Consider the following 19,043-nt stretch of genomic DNA (forward strand, 5'->3'; position numbering starts at 1 on the left):
TGGAGTCAGCACTAAGTTCTCACTAGGAGAACTTTCTTCGCCCTTCTGGAGGAGAGGTCCAGGATCTCTCTCTCAATCACTCCCTCCGCACCTCTCTCACTATCTGGTCCTTCTTTCCACTTCCCTGCAGTAATATCTGAGGCCATCTCTGCTCCACAGGTTCAAGTCCAGAGGTGGGGCAGTTCTGTGAAGCCAGCCATAGAGGTTCAAGGTAACAAGCTACCTGGAGAGTGACAGTCTACTTATTAAACCATTTTAAAAGGTCAGATAATTTCTTCCAGGATAAGGCAAAGAAAAGGGGAAGAATATAGGTCCTGAGTAGGCCCAGCCTTAAAGCCATGTGTGCAGAGGGGTGCTTTCAATCCAAAAGGCTGAATGACTGCTTGTTTAGGACTGGAAGGTGAGGCTGGGGATTCTAGAGGTATGTGCGGTAAGAAAGGCATTGTGAAGACTTCCCTGATGGTCCAGTAGTTAAGAATCTTGCCTGCCAACGAAGGGGACATTGGTTCAATCCCTGTGAGGGAAGATTCCACACACCTCAGAGCAATTAAGCCCCTGTGCCACAACTACGGAGCCCACATGAGCCCAGAGCCTGTGCTTCGTAACAAGAGAAGCCATTGCAATGAGAAGCTCGAGCACTGCAACTAGAGAGTAGTCTCCGCTCATCCCAACTAGAGAAAGCCCACTTACAGCAATGAAGACCCAGCAAGCCAAAAATAAATTAATAAATTTTAAAAAAAAAAGAATCCACCTGCCAATGCAGGAGACAAAGGTTAGATCCCTGACCAGAAAAGATTCCACATGCCACTGGGCGGCTAAGCCTGTGTGCCACAACTACTGAGCCAGCATGAGCCTGGAGCCTGTGCTCTGCAACAAGAGAAGCCATCACAATGAGAAGCCCGCTCGCCCAACTAGAGAAAGTCGACACAGCAACGAAAACCCTGTGCAGCCAAAAATAAATAAATAAAAGGCATTATGATATTTGAAATAATGTGATATCACTTACAGAATATAGGATAGTTTCCCTTTTGTGGGAATATATTTTTCCTAGTAGTGTCAATGTAGTTTATATATACAGGTACTAACATGGTAAAAGAATGGTGATCAGGTAGAGTAACACTACAAATCAGAGCTATTTGGTTTTGGAATGCATCCAGATATCCCTTTGGGACTGACTTCGCACTCCTAGTAATATTTCAGGATGGTGTTGCAGTTCACAGACAACTCTACCTACTCATTCCATGTGCTCCTCCCTCCCCACAGCCTGTAGGATAGGTACTGCCAATTCCACAGAGAGAGAGATGGAGCTTGGAGAATTGGGTGACTTGCTTAAGGTCACTAAATGAATAAAGAGCTGAAATGAGACCACCTTGCTTTTCTTTAACAGGATGCTTTACTGTAAAAGAGCACCAGGATGCCATCCTGACCATGACAGTTACTAACTTGAGGCCATACAGGTTACTAACAGTTTCTCTAGGCTTCCTCACTTTAAAAATCAAGATACTAACAGTACATACATTGTAAGGTGGTGGTGAATACATACAAAGTGTTTAGAACCATGCTTAGCACTTAGTAAACACAGGTTATATATGCATTCCCCATAGCCTGGTCTGGGGAAGGCAATGGCACTCCACTCCAGTACTCTTGCCTGGAAAATCCCACGGATGGAGGAGCCTGGTGGGCTGCAGTCCATGGGGTCTGGAAGAGTTGGACACGACTGAGCGACTTCACTTTCACTTTTCACTTTCATGCATTGGAGAAGGAAATGGCAACCCACTCCAGTGTTCTTGCCTGGAGAATCCTGGGGACAGGGGAACCTGGTGGGCTGCCGTCTATGGGGTTGCACAGAGTCAGACACGACTGAAGTGACTTAGCAGCAGCAGCAGCATAGCCTGGTCAAAATTGGGAAAGGAGTACATCAAGGCTGTATAGTGTCACCCTGTTTATTTAACTTATATGCAGAGTGCATAAGGCAAAATGCCGGGCTGGATGAAGCACAAATTGGAATCAAGATTGCGGGGAGAAATATCAATAACCTCAGATATGCAGATGACACCACCCTTATGGCAGAAAGTGAGGAGGAACCAAAAAGCTTCTTGATGAAGATGAAAAAGGAGAGTGAAAAAGCCATCTTAAAACTCAACATTCAAAACACTAAGATCATGGCATCTGGTCCCATCGCTTCATGCCAAATAGATGGGGAAACAATGAAAACATGACAGACTTTATTTTCTTGGGCTCCAAAATCACTGTGGACGGTGACTGCAGCCATGAAATTAAAAGATGCTTGCTTCTTGGAAGAAAAACTATGACAAACCTAGACAGCATATTAAAATGCCGTTAAATATGACAGCATATTAAAAAGCAGAGCCATTACTTTGCCTACAAAATCTGACTAGTCAAAGCTATGGTTTGTCCAGTAGTCATGTATGGATGTGACAGCTGGACCATAAAAAGGTTGAGTGCCAAAGAATTGATTCCTTTGAACTGTAGTGATGGAGAAGATTCTTGACAGTCCCTTTTATCACAAGGAGATCAAGCCAGTCATTCCTAAAGGAAATCAACCCTGAATATTCACTGGAAGGATTGATGCTGAAGCTGAAACTCCAATACTTTGGCCACCTGATGGGGTGAGCTGACTCACTCAAAAAGACCCTGATGCTGGAAAAGATTGAAGGCAGGAGGAGAAGGGGACAACAGAGGATAAGATGGTTGGATGGCATCACCAACTCAATGTACGTGAGTTTGAGTAAACTCTGGGAGATTGTGAAGAACAGGGAAGCCTGCCTTGCTGCAGTCCATGGGGTCACAAAGAGTCAGACACAACTGAGTAACCGAACAACAACAACATAGCCTGGTCTCCATTAGGTATGTAATACATACTCAAGAATAGCCTCCATCCTCCTGAGAGGAAATGTACAATTGTATTAAAAAGCTTGCTGTGGATATGAGTCATACACATCTACATCAGCAATGAACTCTTTCCCCATTAAGAGGAGTGACTCTGTTCCCTGTGATACTTTTAACCAGATAAATTGCCTTAATCGATGAACAACTATTTTTTGGGGGTCTTTTGTTGGAAATACCCTTCCACAGGTATGCCTCCTGTTAACCAGATATTCTTCTTGAAAACTTCCCATATGCATATCAAACCATAATTTCCTACTAACTTCCCTTACAGTTTCAGACAGTCTTAGCCTGCAAGGGAAAAGCAGTGGTTTCTTACACCTGCATGTTAGGCTTTATTGACCCTAAACTCTTGCCAAATGTTTTTACTTCACTTGGAAGGTTTGCAGCACACCCTTGTGAAACACAAAGATTCTTCCACTGTTTAAGAATCTTCCTCTGATTTAAATGTGCCATAAACATTAGTTATTGTTATCGCTACTATGCTGGTTTACATTTTGTCTTTCTCAAAGCCAGTCATACCTGTGTGTGTGACCTTTGTTACCCTCAGTCAAGTTTCTCTTTCATTATGAAAAATTTCTAATATTTTATTCTTAGACGTTCAGCTACTCAGATTGCTTTAATTATTGCCTCTCGTCATTTATTTTTTCACAGAGGCAGATGATTTGATGTGCATTTTGAAATAATTTATGCAGATTAGCTAGAGTTCCAGGCAAGGAAAATGGGAGAGGCCAGATCAGGGCCTACATTTATCTATAGTTTTTGGCTATCATATCCATGTTTGGTTGATTCCTTTACTTTGCAGAGAAATCCAAATTCTTTCAATAGTAGAATGCTTGAAAGAAGCAAAAGGATGGGGATAAAAGTAATGAAAAGAAAGGCAAATACAGTAGCAAGTGCTATAGAATGTTTAAGTACAGCATTACACAGCAGGAACAAAATGGGAAAATGTTTATTTCATTGGTTAAATCAAAACATTCCAGGAAGGATTGCCTTAAATAATTTTCAGAGGCCTCACTGATACATATATGGGAGGGCAGCCCCACTACCCTGGTCACAAAAACTATTTGGTATAACTAATCACATGCAAACCCAATTTGCAAAAGCAGAGCATTATTACCATATGATATTTTTTAAAAAGATTGGTTGAGCAAATAGACTCCATATCTTTAAAATGGGGAAAGAGCCATTATAATTATGCTGGGTTGAACCTGAGAAATCCTGGCAATACTTAAAACCTTCTCAGTTACAAATAGGAGCAAAGATACAGGTGAATTAAGCTACCCCTCTCTAAGGTCGCTTAGCAAGGAGATTTTGCATTTGCTATTTTGAAATAAGGTGTTTGCTTTCAGATGGCTTTTGAAAATGGCTACCACATAAGTTTTGCTTGTATAGAACTTTCTTATAAAATAGTTGCTCCTTAATTGTATCTGTTACTATTTAACCAGTTATTTTTCTGGTGTTAGACTATGACATTTTTTTTTCTTTGAATATTCACCTACTGCAGTGAAAGCCTCAGCCAGATTTGAAAGCCATAGATTCAGAAACATGGCACAATGGTGCAATTCACAAATCAAATTTTAAAAAGTTAAATATTCATGCCATATCAAAGTAGGCAGCAACCAGTGACAAAGATACATTTCACCATAAAGACAACCACAAATTAAAAGTATTTGCCAAAAATGTCTCTTTTCTCTCATTGTTAAATCACTTTTACTCCCAAGATGCACTTGTTTTCTAATATTTAGCATTCACAGTATAACTGAAATTAATTACATTCACAATGGTCACTTTCTGTGTTCAAGATTGGCATCTTGATTGCTTAAAATGAGGTAGATAACCATTCAAGGGTTTTGTTGGTTGGGACTAAATTTCTTTAGATCTTGATTTTTTTTTAAAAGAATTGCAAAATATTTAGCAAAAGATTGAACATGTCTGAGCATTTTGGAAAAATATAATTTCAAGAGGTTATTTTATGAAAGTTGTTTTACCTCATTTCAACTTAAAAACAGAATAAAAGCATCAAATTACAAATGCACTGCATATCTTAAAGCTGACAATCTATCATCACACAAAGCTGTAATTCTGCTTTGGAAGTATATAGATGCAGAGGCATTGGGTTAAATCATTCAGGGGCCAGACCAGCTGCTGCCCCTGAACCTTTGGTCCTAAATTGCAAATCTCCTCCAAGGTTCAAGCCTGATTTTCCAGCCTTCATAGGAGGCTCTCGCTGAGATCTTGAATCCCATCTCTGGAGAAAGATTAAGAAGTTGGAGGCAAAGGCCCACTTGGGTAAAACAGGCTGCAGTGAACAAAGCTGGAGACACGATGGAGCCAAAAGTGTTGGACCATGGTCTTGGGCAGGCTTTGACTGTGAGAGGGAGGGGCGATTAGAGCCACCAAGTCGTAACCTTGGGAACCGTCAGGTTGCTGGGGGTAGGCTGGGCACTAGACCAGCCAAGGGCCCCGGAGTGGGTCGACGAGAGATTTCTGAAAAGGCTGGCAGACTGCCGCGGATCTTTGTCTTTTTACGAGGAGCCATGGGCGAGGCTCCCAAGAATTTGCTTAAGGAGCTTGACTTCCTCATGCCTCGAGCCAGATCCTGGAGCATCAGGTCATCAGCCAGGACGCCCAGAAACGCGCTGGTGGTGGAACTAAGGATGGTGGCCGCCACCTGCACGGGGCGCCGGGCCGCAAAACTGCCACTACCACCAGCAGTCCCGTCGGGTTCAGTCGAACCTCGCAGGCCAGGGTCGCCAAGTAGGCGACGCAGAGCATACGAGGCGCCCGACTGCAGGTACTGGTAAGCGCGCCGTCCGCTGTGGTCGCGCACGTGCACCTGCGCGCCCAGGCGGACTACCAAGAGCACGGCCGCATCCTCGTGGCCGTGCAGCGCCGCCAAGTGCAGCGGCGTATAGCCGCCGTGCGAGCGCGCGTTGACGTCGACCCGTGCGCCCCCACGCCGCGCGACCTCCACCAGCTGCTGCACCATCTCGAGATCGCCGCTCTTAGCGGCCCAGTGCAGGGCCGTGAAACCAGACATGAAGTCGCGTTTGGCTGCCAGGCCGAGGTCGCGCAGCAGCAGCCCGTGCAGCTGGTGGGTCCAGCGGCCCCCAGCCGTCCGCACTAGCCACTCGTGTTCGGCCGGCTCCAGGGGCACGGCGGACGGCGGCGGGGCAGCCGGAGCCTCCTCGGTGTCGGGGCTCAGCAGGCGCGGGCCGGCGCGCGACAGGCGCCTCAGGTGAGGGGAGCGGCCAGAGCCCAGACCGAGGCCCAGGCCGGACTCCTCAACCGAGAGCCGCCGCAGCAGCATCGGGGAGCTCCGCGGGCTGGGCTCCTCCGACAGCTGCCTGCGCAGGCCCTGCTCCTCAGCCCGGATCCGCAGCGCCGAGGGGCCGGGGACGCAGCGCACAGGCAGCATGCAGGGCTTCTGTGGCGGAGGGCGCGGAGTGGGTGATGGTGGCCCCCGAGGCGCAGCTTCCGGGTCTGGCGGTTCTACGTGGGCCGAGGGTGCCTCCGACGGCGCCGTGGAAGGTGGGGCCACGTCTTCAGAGAGACCCTCAGGGGGCTGGGCCAGCTCGAAGGCTGGAATCTGGGGGTCCGAGGGCACCCCTGACTGCCAGGCCGGGTCTAACAACAGCCCCTGAGTGGTCTCTGAGGCCGGAGCCCCGGCGGTGTCCTGCTGCTCTGATGGCGGGGCCGGGTCCTCAGCCGGTTCCGCCGCCCTCGGTGCCGAGGACGAGGACGGAGCCCCCGAGGCCGCGGTTTCCTCCTGTGAGACAGAAGTGACCTTCGACGGCGGGGCTGGTGCCTCCAGGGCGCTCTGGAAGCAGCAGGGCGGGGGCTCGGGTCCGTCGCGGGACCGCGACTTCTTCCTCAGCACCACGAATTTGACGCCGTCGAGCTCCTTCACCACGGCCACGTTGTTGACGAACTGCTTGAAGCGGTCCCTGCGGGCGGCGCGGCCGCGTGGGTCGCCGGCCTCCAGCAGCGGTTTGAAGCGGCTCAGCAGCTCCGAGTTGCGCACCTTCCCGCCGTTCTCCTGCAGGAAGCCCAGCACCGCCGCCTGGCTCACTCCGGCGGCCGCAGCAGCCGCGGCCGCGGCCAGCGCCATGGTCACTTACCGCCCCGCAAGGGGGGAGCCAGGCCGCCCGCTCCCACCAACTCTGCGGTTCCCGGTTGCTGGGCAAGGTGGACGTCGCGGCGCCGCCGGAGGAGGGAGCCGGGGTTCCGGGAGTCAGGTCCGCCTCGGCCAGTCTCACCTGATCTTGTTCACCGAGGCGTGGCGGGCGTGTCCCCGAAGCTGGACCTCGGTCATGCCAGCGCAGCAGGGCCCGGCAGTCTCCTGGAGAAAGGAGCCGGGGGCCGCGGCGCGCGACCCCCGCCGCCGCCCCGCGGGGTCCCCAGTCTTCGGGGTAGGTGTCTGCCTTTACAGTCTGTCCAATGGGCGCCGGACTCCATCCCCCATGCGCGGTGCTCGCCTTACAGGTGACAGCTGCCGCCAGGGCCGCGGTGGGAGTACGGGAGCGGAAATTCTCCACCGCCCCTCCCAACCCGGGAATTAAAGGCACAGTGCCAGGCTTCAGCTCCGCTCCCGGTTGCTAGGTGGGTGTGTTCCCCAGGGATAACGCGGTCGCCCGCCGAAGCAAGGTTTCTTATTCCTTTAAGAAATGTTTAACCACCACAAAATACCGGGCAATTGCTTAAACCAGTAATTTATTTAAAGACCACCAATGCCTTTTGAATTGTTGATTACAGAAAAATGGCTTCGTGCAACTTGCAGTAGACACAATTCGCTGTGCGTGGCAATGTATGCCACCCGAGATTTAGAAGAGACGTTTTAAAAAGCAGTTTTCTTATGATGCGATAGTACATTTTCACATCGAGTTTGGGGAATAAAACCACAGGAAAACATAAAGAAGGAAAAATATCACTTAAAATCACCATTAACATTTTTGACTTTTTCTTCTCCCTCCCCCTACACATGTGTATACATGTTTATGCTTTAAAATAAGAAAGTAAAATTGGAATCATGCTATGTTTTTAAAAATTCACTTCCTCCACAAATATTTGCTGCGCACCTAGTTTGTGCCAGTACCTTTTCAGATTGTGATACATGGTTTAGACAGACAGATAAAAACCCCTGATTTAGCGGAGCTCTTGTGGTAGAATGGGGGAAGGTTTTTGTTGTTCAGTCGCTAAGTCGTGTGGGGCTCTTTGTGACCCTTTGGACTGAAGCATGCCAGGCTTCCCTGTTAGGGGATAGTGGGGAGCAACAAAGAGAAGTGATATGGTGAATTGGCAAATTGTATAATATATTAGAGAAATACTATGGGTATTTAAAGTAAAATAAAATACTATGAGTATTTAGAGTAAAATAGAGGGGCAGGTTTGGAGAAGGCAATGGCACCCCACTCCAGCACTCTTGGCTGGAAAATCCCATGGATAGAGGAGCCTGGTGGGCTGCAGTCCATGGGGTCGCTAAGAGTCTGACAGGACTCAGCGACTTCACTTTCACTTTTCACTTTCATGCATTGGAGAAGGAAATGGCAACCCACTCCAGTGTTCTTGCCTGGAGAATCCCAGGGACAGGGGAGCCTGGTGGGCTGCCGTCTATGGGGTTGCACAGAGTCGGACACGACTAAAGTGACTTAGCAGCAGCAGCAGCAAAGGGGCAGGGTTGCAAGTTTGAACCCTTTATTCAGGGTAGGACTCACTATGAAGGCCCTTTAAGGGATTAGAGATTTATGTAGGTAAGTAGAAGAAACTTTCAGCAGAAGAAACAGGGCAGAGGTGTGATCAGTTTTTTAATTTACAAACACAGTACTACAAATACATAAAGACACTCTGGTAGTTAAAGAGAGCAAGACTCTCGAATCCAAATTCCACACTTGAGTCCTGTCTCTACCTTGAGTACTTGCTTGACCTCTCTGTGCCTCAATTTTCTTATCTGTGAAGGGAGAAATGGACAGTAATTACACTTATCAAATTGTTGTGAGGATTCTGTGAGAAAGTAAACATAAAGCACTTAGAACAGGCTTGGCCCACAGTAAGTATTCAAATTATTAGTAGTAGTATGTTGTTCATTCGCTCAGTCATATACCACTGTTTGCAACCCCATGGACTGCAGCATGCCAGGCTTCCCTCCTTCACCATCTCCCAGAGCTTGTTCATTGAGTCACTGATGCCATCCAACTACCTCATCCTCTTTGGATGAGATTTGGGCTCCATTTCCTCATTTGAGCTCCAAAATCACTGCAGATGGTGACTGCAGCCATGAAATTAAAAGACGCTTACTCCTTGGAAGAAAAGTTATGACCAACCTAGACAGCATATTCAAAAGCAGAGACATTACTTTGCCAACTAAGGTCCGTCTGGTCAAGGCTATGGTTTTTCCAGTGGTCATGTATGGATGTGAGAGTTGGACTATAAAGAAAGCTGAGTGCTGAAGAATTGATGCTTTTGAACTGTGGTGTTGGAGAAGACTCTTGAGAGTCCCTTGGACTACAAGGAGATCCAACCAGTCCATTCCAAAGGAGATCAGTCCTGGATGTTCTTTGGAAGGACTGATGCTAAAGCTGAAACTCCAGTACTTTGGCCACCTCATGAGAAGAGATGACTCATTGGAAAAGACTGTGATGCTGGGAGGCATTGGGGGCAGGAGGAGAAGGGGACGACCGAGGATGAGATGGCTGGATGGCATCACGGACTCGATGGACGTGAGTCTGAGTGAACTCTGGGAGATGGTGATGGACAGGGAGGCCTGGCATGCTGCGATTCATGGGGTCGCAAAGAGTCGGACATGACTGAGCGACTGAACTGAACTCAACTGAAGGGAAAAGCTTGAAGTTAACCCTTCCCATGTTCTTGAAATACACAGCCCACTTTGCCTGAGACCTCAGCCTTGGGCAAATTAGAACTTCAAGCAAAAAAAAGGAAGGGGGGTCAAAGAAACATTTTAAATCTCAAGTGGAAAATTATGAGATTTCTGTCTGTCTGTCTGAATTTATGTATGTCTCTGTGTGTGTCTTTTGACTTTTTTTTTTAATATTGCTGAAGTTGTAAATGAGTTCTAATTGGCCTAAAGAAAAGTAAGTGCTTACAAATCAGACAATTCTTAATACAAGAGAAATTAACCTAAATGAATTTCAGATTCACATGAACTGGGAAATAATATTAAATATCTAGTATTAATGTTTGTTTGCTAATCTGATATAGACAGGTCTGAGTTGTTAACATTAAGCATAATATTTTCATTGTGTCTAGGTTTATTATAAATTAAATATTGTAATATTGTTATATATGTTACAAGTTTGTCAGCAAGGAAAGTACTTCGAGTGAAGAAACTTCAAAAAATACATAAATGAGATTTTTTTTAGATAAACTATTAAGAATAATTATACTTTAGAAATGTCTGTCTAAAACAGTCTGTCTAGATTTTCGTAACCTGAAATTCTAGAGTTGTGCTAAACTAAGTGATAGAAGTTTATTGAATAGCTATGTCATTTCCAAATAAAGTAAGATTTTGGAACATTAATGCAGTTCAGTTCAGTCGCTAAGTCATGTCCAACTCTTTGTGACCCCATGGACTACAGCACACCAGGCCTCCCTGGTGTCCATCACCGACTTCTGGAATTTACTCAAACTCATGTACATTGAGTTGGTGATGCCATCCAACCTCTGTCATCTTTCTCCTCCCACCTTCAGTCTTTCCCAGCATTAGGGTCTTTTCAAATGAGTCAGTTCTTCACATCAGGTGGCCAAAGTATTGGAGTTTCAGCTTCGGCATCAGTCCTTCCAATGAATATTCAGGACTGATTTCCTTTAGGATAGACTGGTTTGATCTCCTTGCAGTCCAAGGGACTCTCAAGAGTCTTCTCCAATACCACAGTTCAAAAGCATCAATTCTTCAGTGCTCAGCTTTCTTTATAGTTCAACTCTCACATCCATACATGACTACTGGTAAAACCATAGCTTTGACTAGATGGACCTTTGTTGGCGAAGTAATGTCTCTGCTTTGTAATATGCTGTCTAGGTTGCTCATAACTTTTCTTCAAAGGAGCAAGTGTCTTTTAATTTCATGGCTGCAACCACCATCTGCAGTGATTTTGGAGCCCCAAAAATAAAGTCTGTCACTGTTTTCACCGTTTCCCCATCTATTTGCGGTGAAGTGATGGGACCGGATGCCATGATCTTTGTTTTCTGAATGTTGAGCTTTAAGCCAACTTTTTTACTCTCCTCTTTCACTTTCATCAAGAGGTTCTTTAGTTCTTCACTTTCTGCCATAAGGGTGGTGTCATCTGCATATCTGAGGTTATTGATATTTCTCCCCTTAGTTTTGATTTCAGCTTATTCTTCATTCAGCCCAGCGTTTCTCATAATGTACTCTGCATATAAGTTAAATAAGCAGGGTGACAATATACAGCCTTGATGTACTCCTTTCATTTGGAACCAGTCTGTTGTTCCATGTCCAGTTCTAACTGTTGCTTCCTGACCTACATACAGATTTCTCAAGAGGCAGGTCAGGTGGTCTGGTATTCCCATCTCTTTCAGAATTTTCCAGTTTGTTGTGATCCACACAGTCAAAGGCTTTGGCATAGTCATTGAAGCAGAAGTAGATGTTTCTCTGTAACTCTCTTGCTTTTTCTATGATACAATGGATGTTGGCAATTTGATCTTTGGTTCCTCTGCCTTTTCTAAATCCAGCTTGAACATCTGGAAGTTCACAGTTCACATACTGTTGAAGCCTGACTTGGAGAATTCTGAGCATTACTTTGCACTCATGTGAGGTGAGTGCAATTGTGCAGTAGTTTGAGCATTCTTTGGCATTGTCTTTCATTGGGATTGGAAAGAAAACTGACCTTTTCCAGTCCTGTGGCCACTGCTGAGTTTTCTAAATTTGCTGGCATATTGAGTGCAGCACTTTCACAGCATCATCTTTCAGGATTTGAAATAGCTCAACTGGAATTTTGTCACCTCCACTAGCTTTGTTTATAGTTATGCTTCCTAAGGCCCACTTGACTTTGCATTCAAGGATGTCTGGCTCTAGGTGAGTGATCATACCATCGTGATTATATGGGTCATGAAGACCTTTTTTTAATAGTTCTTCCATGTATTCTTGCCACCTCTTCTTAATATCTTCTGCTTCTGTTAGGTCCATACCATTTCTGTCCTTTATCGAGCCCATCTTTGCATGAAATGTTCCCTTGGTATCTCTAATTTTCTTGATGACCATTATATCTACTACTGTGGGCAAGAATCCCTTAGAAGAAATGGAGTAGTCATCATAGTCAACAAAAGAATCCAAAATGCAGTACTTGGATGCAGTCTTAAAAATGACAGAATGATCTCTGTTCGTTTCCAAGGCAAACCATTCAATATCAAGGTAATCCAAGTCTATGCCCCAACCAGTAATGCTGAAGAAGCTGAAATTGAATGGTTCTATGAAGACCTACAAGACCTTCTAGGATTAACACCAAAAAAAGATGTCCTTTTCATTATAGGGAACTGGAATGCAAAAGTAGGAAGTCAAGAAATACCTGGAGTAACAGGCAAATTTGGTCTTGGAGTACAGAATGAAGCAGGGCAAAGGCTAATAGAGTTCTACCAAGAGAATGCACTGGTCATATCAAACACCCTTAAAGATTTTGGACTATTAATGAATAGTGTTTGGTGCCATCCTTAGATATTCTCTATAAGAATGCAAATTTTTTTTTGGAAATTATCACTGGTGTTTATGTTTACCAATCCATAGAATACTAATATAAAGTTCAGTTCTTGGTTGCTAAAGGAAAGTAGGAAGTGTGTTTTCAGTAAAGAATGTATGAGGAATAAAATTACATTTTATGAAGGGAAAAAGAAGTAGGTCTGGCTTACAGGTGGCTGTTTCAGGATGGGAGAATAAAGTAATAGGTATAAAAAGTGGTAAGGTTTTTTAGAAAGTGGACCCCAAGGGAAGAGTTTTGTGCATAAATACAAGTTTTCTTGAGATATTGAAATGCCTTTGATAATGGATTTTAAGTTTCTTTACCTCTGAAGTGATCTGTTCTATGTTTACCTTTGAAATCTTCTTTGTTACTTTGGCTAAGTGAATATATTTCACAGTGATCTATATGATTCTATCTGACTGAGTGTTACAAACCCTTTTGATATTTATCAACAAAACTTCCTAAATAACTTGACTTCTAGCTAACTTCGGGATGCTTCAGAGGGCCCCTGAGACATCCCAAAGAGGTATTAAACTACCTAGGTTCAGTGGACATGTTAAATTACATGGGAAGTACTGTTGAAGGGGTGATAAATCTCAGGTTATACTGTTATGATTGATGTTACTAATATAGATATCCTAAAATTATGTGGAATTCATGAAAATCTGATATGTCTGTATAATGTTGTCAGTTATAATTCTAGTTATTATGTTAAAGTGTTACAAGTCACAGCAATGACCAGGTTACTTTGTCGATTGCAATTTAATCAGATTTTAAACATGCCTTCTATGGTTTCACTCTGATGCCTTTCCAAGAATACTACTACCTTCAAGATTTATGGAAAAGGCTTTTCTAAGAGTAACCAATAACCAAATTTTGTTTGTTTGTTATCTGGTAAACTGGTAACAGACTGGAATTTAGTCTACTCTCTCTGTTAAGAGAACAAGTTTTCTTAGAGTGAAGCTTTTGATAACAGATTATGAATTTCTTTGCCTTTAAGTGATTTATATTTGTTTTTAAAATCTTTTGTTACTTCGGTAAAGCAAATAAACATTATTTAAGATTATAGTACATGTGGACAAAGCTCATTCTGCTTCTATAAAAAATAAGCCCTCACGGTTAGACTTTTGATATTCTGATGTTCTTAAAACATGGCAACAGTCTACTCCTAAATCAGGGAATTAAAAATGGGTGAGCAATAGCTGTAAATCAGAGAGTCAGGACTATGGGAAATCCAAGATGGCTACTTGGATTCTCCTGGCTCCCTGACAAACCTCATTTTTATTTGATGGGTTAAAGCCTTCCCTGGCTACAAGGTTAATGCCCTCATAATGAAAAAATCATGTTTCACTGAATATTAAGTTTTGTTAATTTTTAAACTAAGTTTCTAGTTTTGTTAATTAAGGTCTAGTGTTTACTAAGACTCACTTCTGAGATAGTTCCTTGTTGTTATGTTATATAGCTAAAAGATTAAGTTATTTTAAAAGACACTCTAAGTTTGTTTCTAAAGCTTATCTCAGTAACCAACCTTCAGATAAAGATTAGATGCTCCATGATGTACAACCAGGAGATTAACAACTGGCTATAATCATTTAACTAAGTCAGATGACCTGGGGTATACTGGGTTATAGCTAACAAAAGTTCTTGACTTAAATTCTTTTTTTTAATCTTAAATTTAATCAGAGTATGGTTGATTTACAGTGTTCTGTTAGTTTCAGGTATACAACAAAGTGATTCAGTTATACATATATTCATTCTTTTTCAGATTCTTTTCTCATATAGGTTATTACAAAATATTGAGTAGAGTTCCTTGTGTGGTATGGTAGGTCCTTGTTGGTTATCTATTTTAAATATAGTAGTGTGTGCATGTTCAGCCTAGCTCCTGATTTATCCCTCCCACCACGTTTCCCATTTTGTAACCAAACTTGTTTTGTAATTGACTTAAATTCTTGCTTGTGACCTTACTAATAACTGCTAGCTATATTATTTTCTATGTCACTTGTTGCAGAAGATTGTTTCTTATGTTACTAAATGTGTGACTGAGCCTGTGATAAAATGCTGATATGCAGTTCCATATGAGATCAATGATTGTAATAATGCAACTCTAGATATGGGAAGAAGCAACAAGAGGGAATATTTCCCTGGACCAAGAGTCTAGTAAGACAGGAATGGTCCAGAGACTTTTGTCGCTTGCCAAGGCCTGGTCTAGTAACAGCATATTGAGTGGACTGTCAATGGAATCTTCGGTAGACCTGGGAATGAACCTTCCCAACACCGTGGGACACAAATGGCCACAAAATGCCCCAAAGCATGGTCAGATATGGGGCTATGAAGGGACCCTGCTGACTGGAAGTTGGCACTGGCCAGCTGCCTCTACAAAGATTAAATAATGACCACTGCAAGCTGTTGACCTTCAACACCCCCTGAAAGGAGTTCAGGGTGGAGATTAGAAATAAGGCACTCTGTGCTCTGGGAAAAACCCAGAAGAACCAGCCTTCAGATAGTCAGATGGTTTTCAGGTAAATATTTTATGAGCCCAAATTCTTGCCTCTTCTTGCACCCAGAGAAACACTAACGTCATGAACCAATGTCTGGCCCTGGTTCTCCTGGCTAGCCCCTGAGCAGCTTTTCTATTTCTATTAATCTTTGGGCCATGTACCTTTGACTTTCTTGTTAAGTTTGTTTCTTCTAGAATACAACAAATCTAAAGCGGTAGTATGACAAGAATATTCCCTGACCAACACCTAGACAATGCTGAAACAAGTCATCTTGTCATTCCATGGACTCTCATCTCCCTCTGTAAATGCACCCTGACAGAGAGCCTGCAAAGGGAACCCAGAGCCCCACAACGCCCCTGTGAAGCCTGAAGTCAGAGCAGTCATTGCCCCTTTTCCTTTGAGACTGGGTTCCCAAATGCCTGAAAAGGGAAATAGGTAGATAGTTAGACATGAGCAGGGTGTCAACAGGGGCCAAAGAATTGACCCTAAAAATAAAGAGAGGGAGGAATATGGTGACCCAAGGACAAAAGAGCAGATAAAATCAAGGAGGGTCTTGGAATGCAGAAATGGAAAAACCAGACCCTTATCATCCTTCTCTCCCTCATGTTGTAACTATTAATGGAACAGTATAACCTGTCTCCCCTCCTACCCTATAGGCAGAAGGTACTTGCCCTACTCTCCCCCACCCAGTATACATGCCTCATCCAATCAGCAAGTGACCCGCAAGACCCCTATCCCACTCTTTGTACCCTGGCTATAAAAGTGAACTAAGGACCCCTGTTCAACTCCGGTTCTCCCTTGAGCTGGCCCATTATTCTAACAGCGTCTCACACTGTAATAAACTTTATTTCCCTCTCATTCTGTCTCATGTCTGGAAATTCTTTTCTAACCTATGCCTGGACCATGATAGGGCACAGAGTTTCTGGCCTGCGGACACCACCCTTATGGCAGAAAGTGAAGAGGAACTAAAGAGCCTCTTGATGAAAGTGAAAGAGGAGTGTAAAAAAGCTGGCTTGAAACTCAACATTCAGAAAACTAAAATTATGGCATCCGGTCCCATCACTTCATGGCAAATAGATGGGGAAACAATGGAAGCAGTGACAGACTTTATTTTCTTGGTCTCCAAAATTGCTGCAGATGATGACTGCAACCATGAAATTAAAAGATGCTTGCTCCTTGGGAAAAAAGCAATGACAAACCTAGACAGTATATTAAAAAGCAGAGATATTATTTTACTGACAAAGGTCTGTACAGTCAAAGTTATGGTTTTTCCAGTAGTCATGTATGGATGTGAGAGTTGGACCATAAAAAGAGCTGAGTGCAGAAGAATTGATGCTTTTGAATTGTGGTATTGGAGAAGACTCTTGAGAATCCTTTAGACTGAAAGGAGATCAAACCAGTCAATCCTAAAGGAAATCAGTCTTGAATATTCATTGGAAGGAGTGGTGCTGAAGCTGAAGCTGTAATACTTTGGCCACCTGATTCAAAAGTCTGACTCACTAGAAAAGACCCTGATGCTGGGAAAGATTAAAGGCAGGATGAGAAGGGGACGACAGAGGATGAGATGGTTGGATGACATGACTGACTTGATGGACATGAGTCTGAGCAAGCTCTGGAGTTGGTTATGGACAGGGAAGCCTGGTTTGCTGCAGTTCATGGGGTTGCAAAGAGTGGGACAGGACTGAGCAACTGAACCAAACTGACTGATAAAGCAAAAGTCTAATTAACTTGAGAAGGAGAGATACTGGTTTGTGAAAGAAAGAAAGTGCTAGTCACTCAGTTGTGTCCTACTGTTTGTGACCCCATGTATAGTCCATGGAATTCTCCAGGCCAGAATACTGGAGTGGGTAGCCCTTCCCTTCTCCAGGGGATCTTCCCAACCCAGGTATCAAACCCAGGTCTGCCCGCATTGCAGGCATCTTCTTTACCAGCTGAGCCACAAAGGAAGCCCAAGAACACTGGAGTGGGTAGCCTATCGCTTCTCCAGGGGATCTTCCTGACCCAGGAATCGAACCAGGGTCTCCTGTCAAACTGGGGTCTCCTGCATTGCAGGTGGATTCTTTACCAACTGAGCTATCAGGGAAGCCCAAGAAACTGGTTTAGATAGTATCATTGTGATGTTCCCCTCTATGTCTCTTACAGACGCTAATAAGAACAATTAAGAATATCAACAGAAAGAATTTGGAAGGAAAATCTAGCCATTATTTACAAGGAGTTAAAGTAAAAAAAAAAGAAAAAAGATTCTCCACAAATTTAAAAAAAAAATTCTTTTTATGTTTATTTGGTATGGGATAAATAGAATGGACATTTATGTAATTAAAACAAAATTTGACATTATTATACTACCTAAAGTTAATGAGCCAAGAGAGGCTCCCTACTGGTAAAATCCAACAAAATTTACTGTTGAGGCTCCCCAACGGTAAAATCCAAACAAGTGTGTTCTATTTACCCTACTTTTAAGTTATATATTTAAGAGGCTAGAAAAATTTACACTGAGATATCTGTCCAGCAATAATTTTGGAACAGTTAGGCAAAAAGGGCCTGACTTCCTCAGCTCTACCTGACTCTGGGGATCCAAGAACCTCTTATATAAAAATAGAAATTTTGCTTTGGCTCAATTTATAAATTCAGAAAGGTCTGTGCTGAATACCTTATACAAACATTGAAGGCATAATAATTTAACTCTGAAGTTATAGAACATAGAACTTCCTAAATCAGTTTGATTAAAAATCTTGTCCCTGATTTTAGTAACTTTAGGCAACAGAACTGTTCTTTGAAAAAGCAAGTAGTGTCTTTGTCTTGCAAATGTCTAAACCAGAATATAAATACAGGACTCAAGGACCTGCAACCAAGGGAAAAAACGACACTTTTAATGTAAAAGACTAAAATGTTCCTCAGCCAAGCTTACAGATAGCTGACCTCAGTCATCTCAACATGCAACTGTTAGGTAGTTAGAATAGGAAACAGGAGTCCAGAATGGCGGTGGCTAAAAGACAAGGAAGGGAAAAGCCCGAGAAAATAGAACAAAGGAAGGTCAAAGGAAGATCGGAGGACCTGAGTGAAGACCTCAGGTAGAACAAACAGCACTCCTGGCTAGCCCAATTTGCATAGGGCAGTCTCTCGCATTAGGGCATTCTTCTCTTTGCGGCTTTGGGTCAACATGCCCTCACGCCTCGAGGATGGATTTTCCTGCTATTATCTAAATAAAATAGAGCTGTGACATGGAGATGTAACACTGATTTGTCTAAGAGCTATCACACGGTCCATTTGAGACCTGAGAGCTATAACACGATCTGTCCAAGACCCGAGAGCTGTGACACGCGGAGGGCTTTAATGTCCGTCACTCCAAATCTTTGTTGTGACGAGACAGAACTGAGGAGCATACTCTCGCCTGACACAACCTTAATGTATACTAACTGCTTATAAACTAGTAAGTTTATATGATAATCCCTGATTCATAACTAAGCTTTTAAATGAAGCCATGAGATCTCTCAAAGGAAGGAGGGAAGGTGAAATGCCAGACCCCTTCCTGCTTCCTGGGAAACCTTTGTGCAGGTCAAGAAACAACAGTTAGAACCAGTTAGAACAATGGACTGGTTCAAAACTGGGAAAGGAGTGCATCAAGGTGCTGCAGAGAAGAAACCAATTCTGACTCCATGTTGGAAACTGTTTCTTTGACTTGCTTTTAATATTATAGTCATACTCAATGGCTTGCCTAGAGGATCCTGCCCCTCTTATGGACCGTAAATTAAAGTGCCTTTGTTCAGCTCTTGGAGAGAGAGTTTGTCCCTGCCCACCTGTGAATACATCCCTTCTGAAGGCTGGACATTCCCTTGGAGATGTTTTACAAGACTGACGATTCTTTTACTGTACTTCCCTACTGCATCTCCCTCTCTCTTCTGCCTTTTGACTTTAGCTCCTCGTTCCTTCT

The 19,043-nt window shown here is 43.7% G+C and overlaps 1 protein-coding gene across 1 annotated transcript; it reads right to left on the reverse strand.

The window, feature by feature from the left end:
- Window positions 1–3,841: 3,841 nt before the first annotated feature.
- Window positions 3,842–7,021, reverse strand: SOWAHA (sosondowah ankyrin repeat domain family member A). The gene has a single exon (XM_040240126.1). The coding sequence runs from the start codon at window positions 7,019–7,021 to the stop codon at window positions 5,330–5,332; it is 1,692 nt and encodes a 563-aa protein (XP_040096060.1). The 3' UTR covers window positions 3,842–5,329.
- Window positions 7,022–19,043: the final 12,022 nt, after the last annotated feature.

This window comes from Oryx dammah, unplaced genomic scaffold (assembly GCF_014754425.2).
Source record: "Oryx dammah isolate SB20612 unplaced genomic scaffold, SCBI_Odam_1.1 HiC_scaffold_5, whole genome shotgun sequence".
NCBI lineage: Eukaryota > Metazoa > Chordata > Mammalia > Artiodactyla > Bovidae > Oryx > Oryx dammah.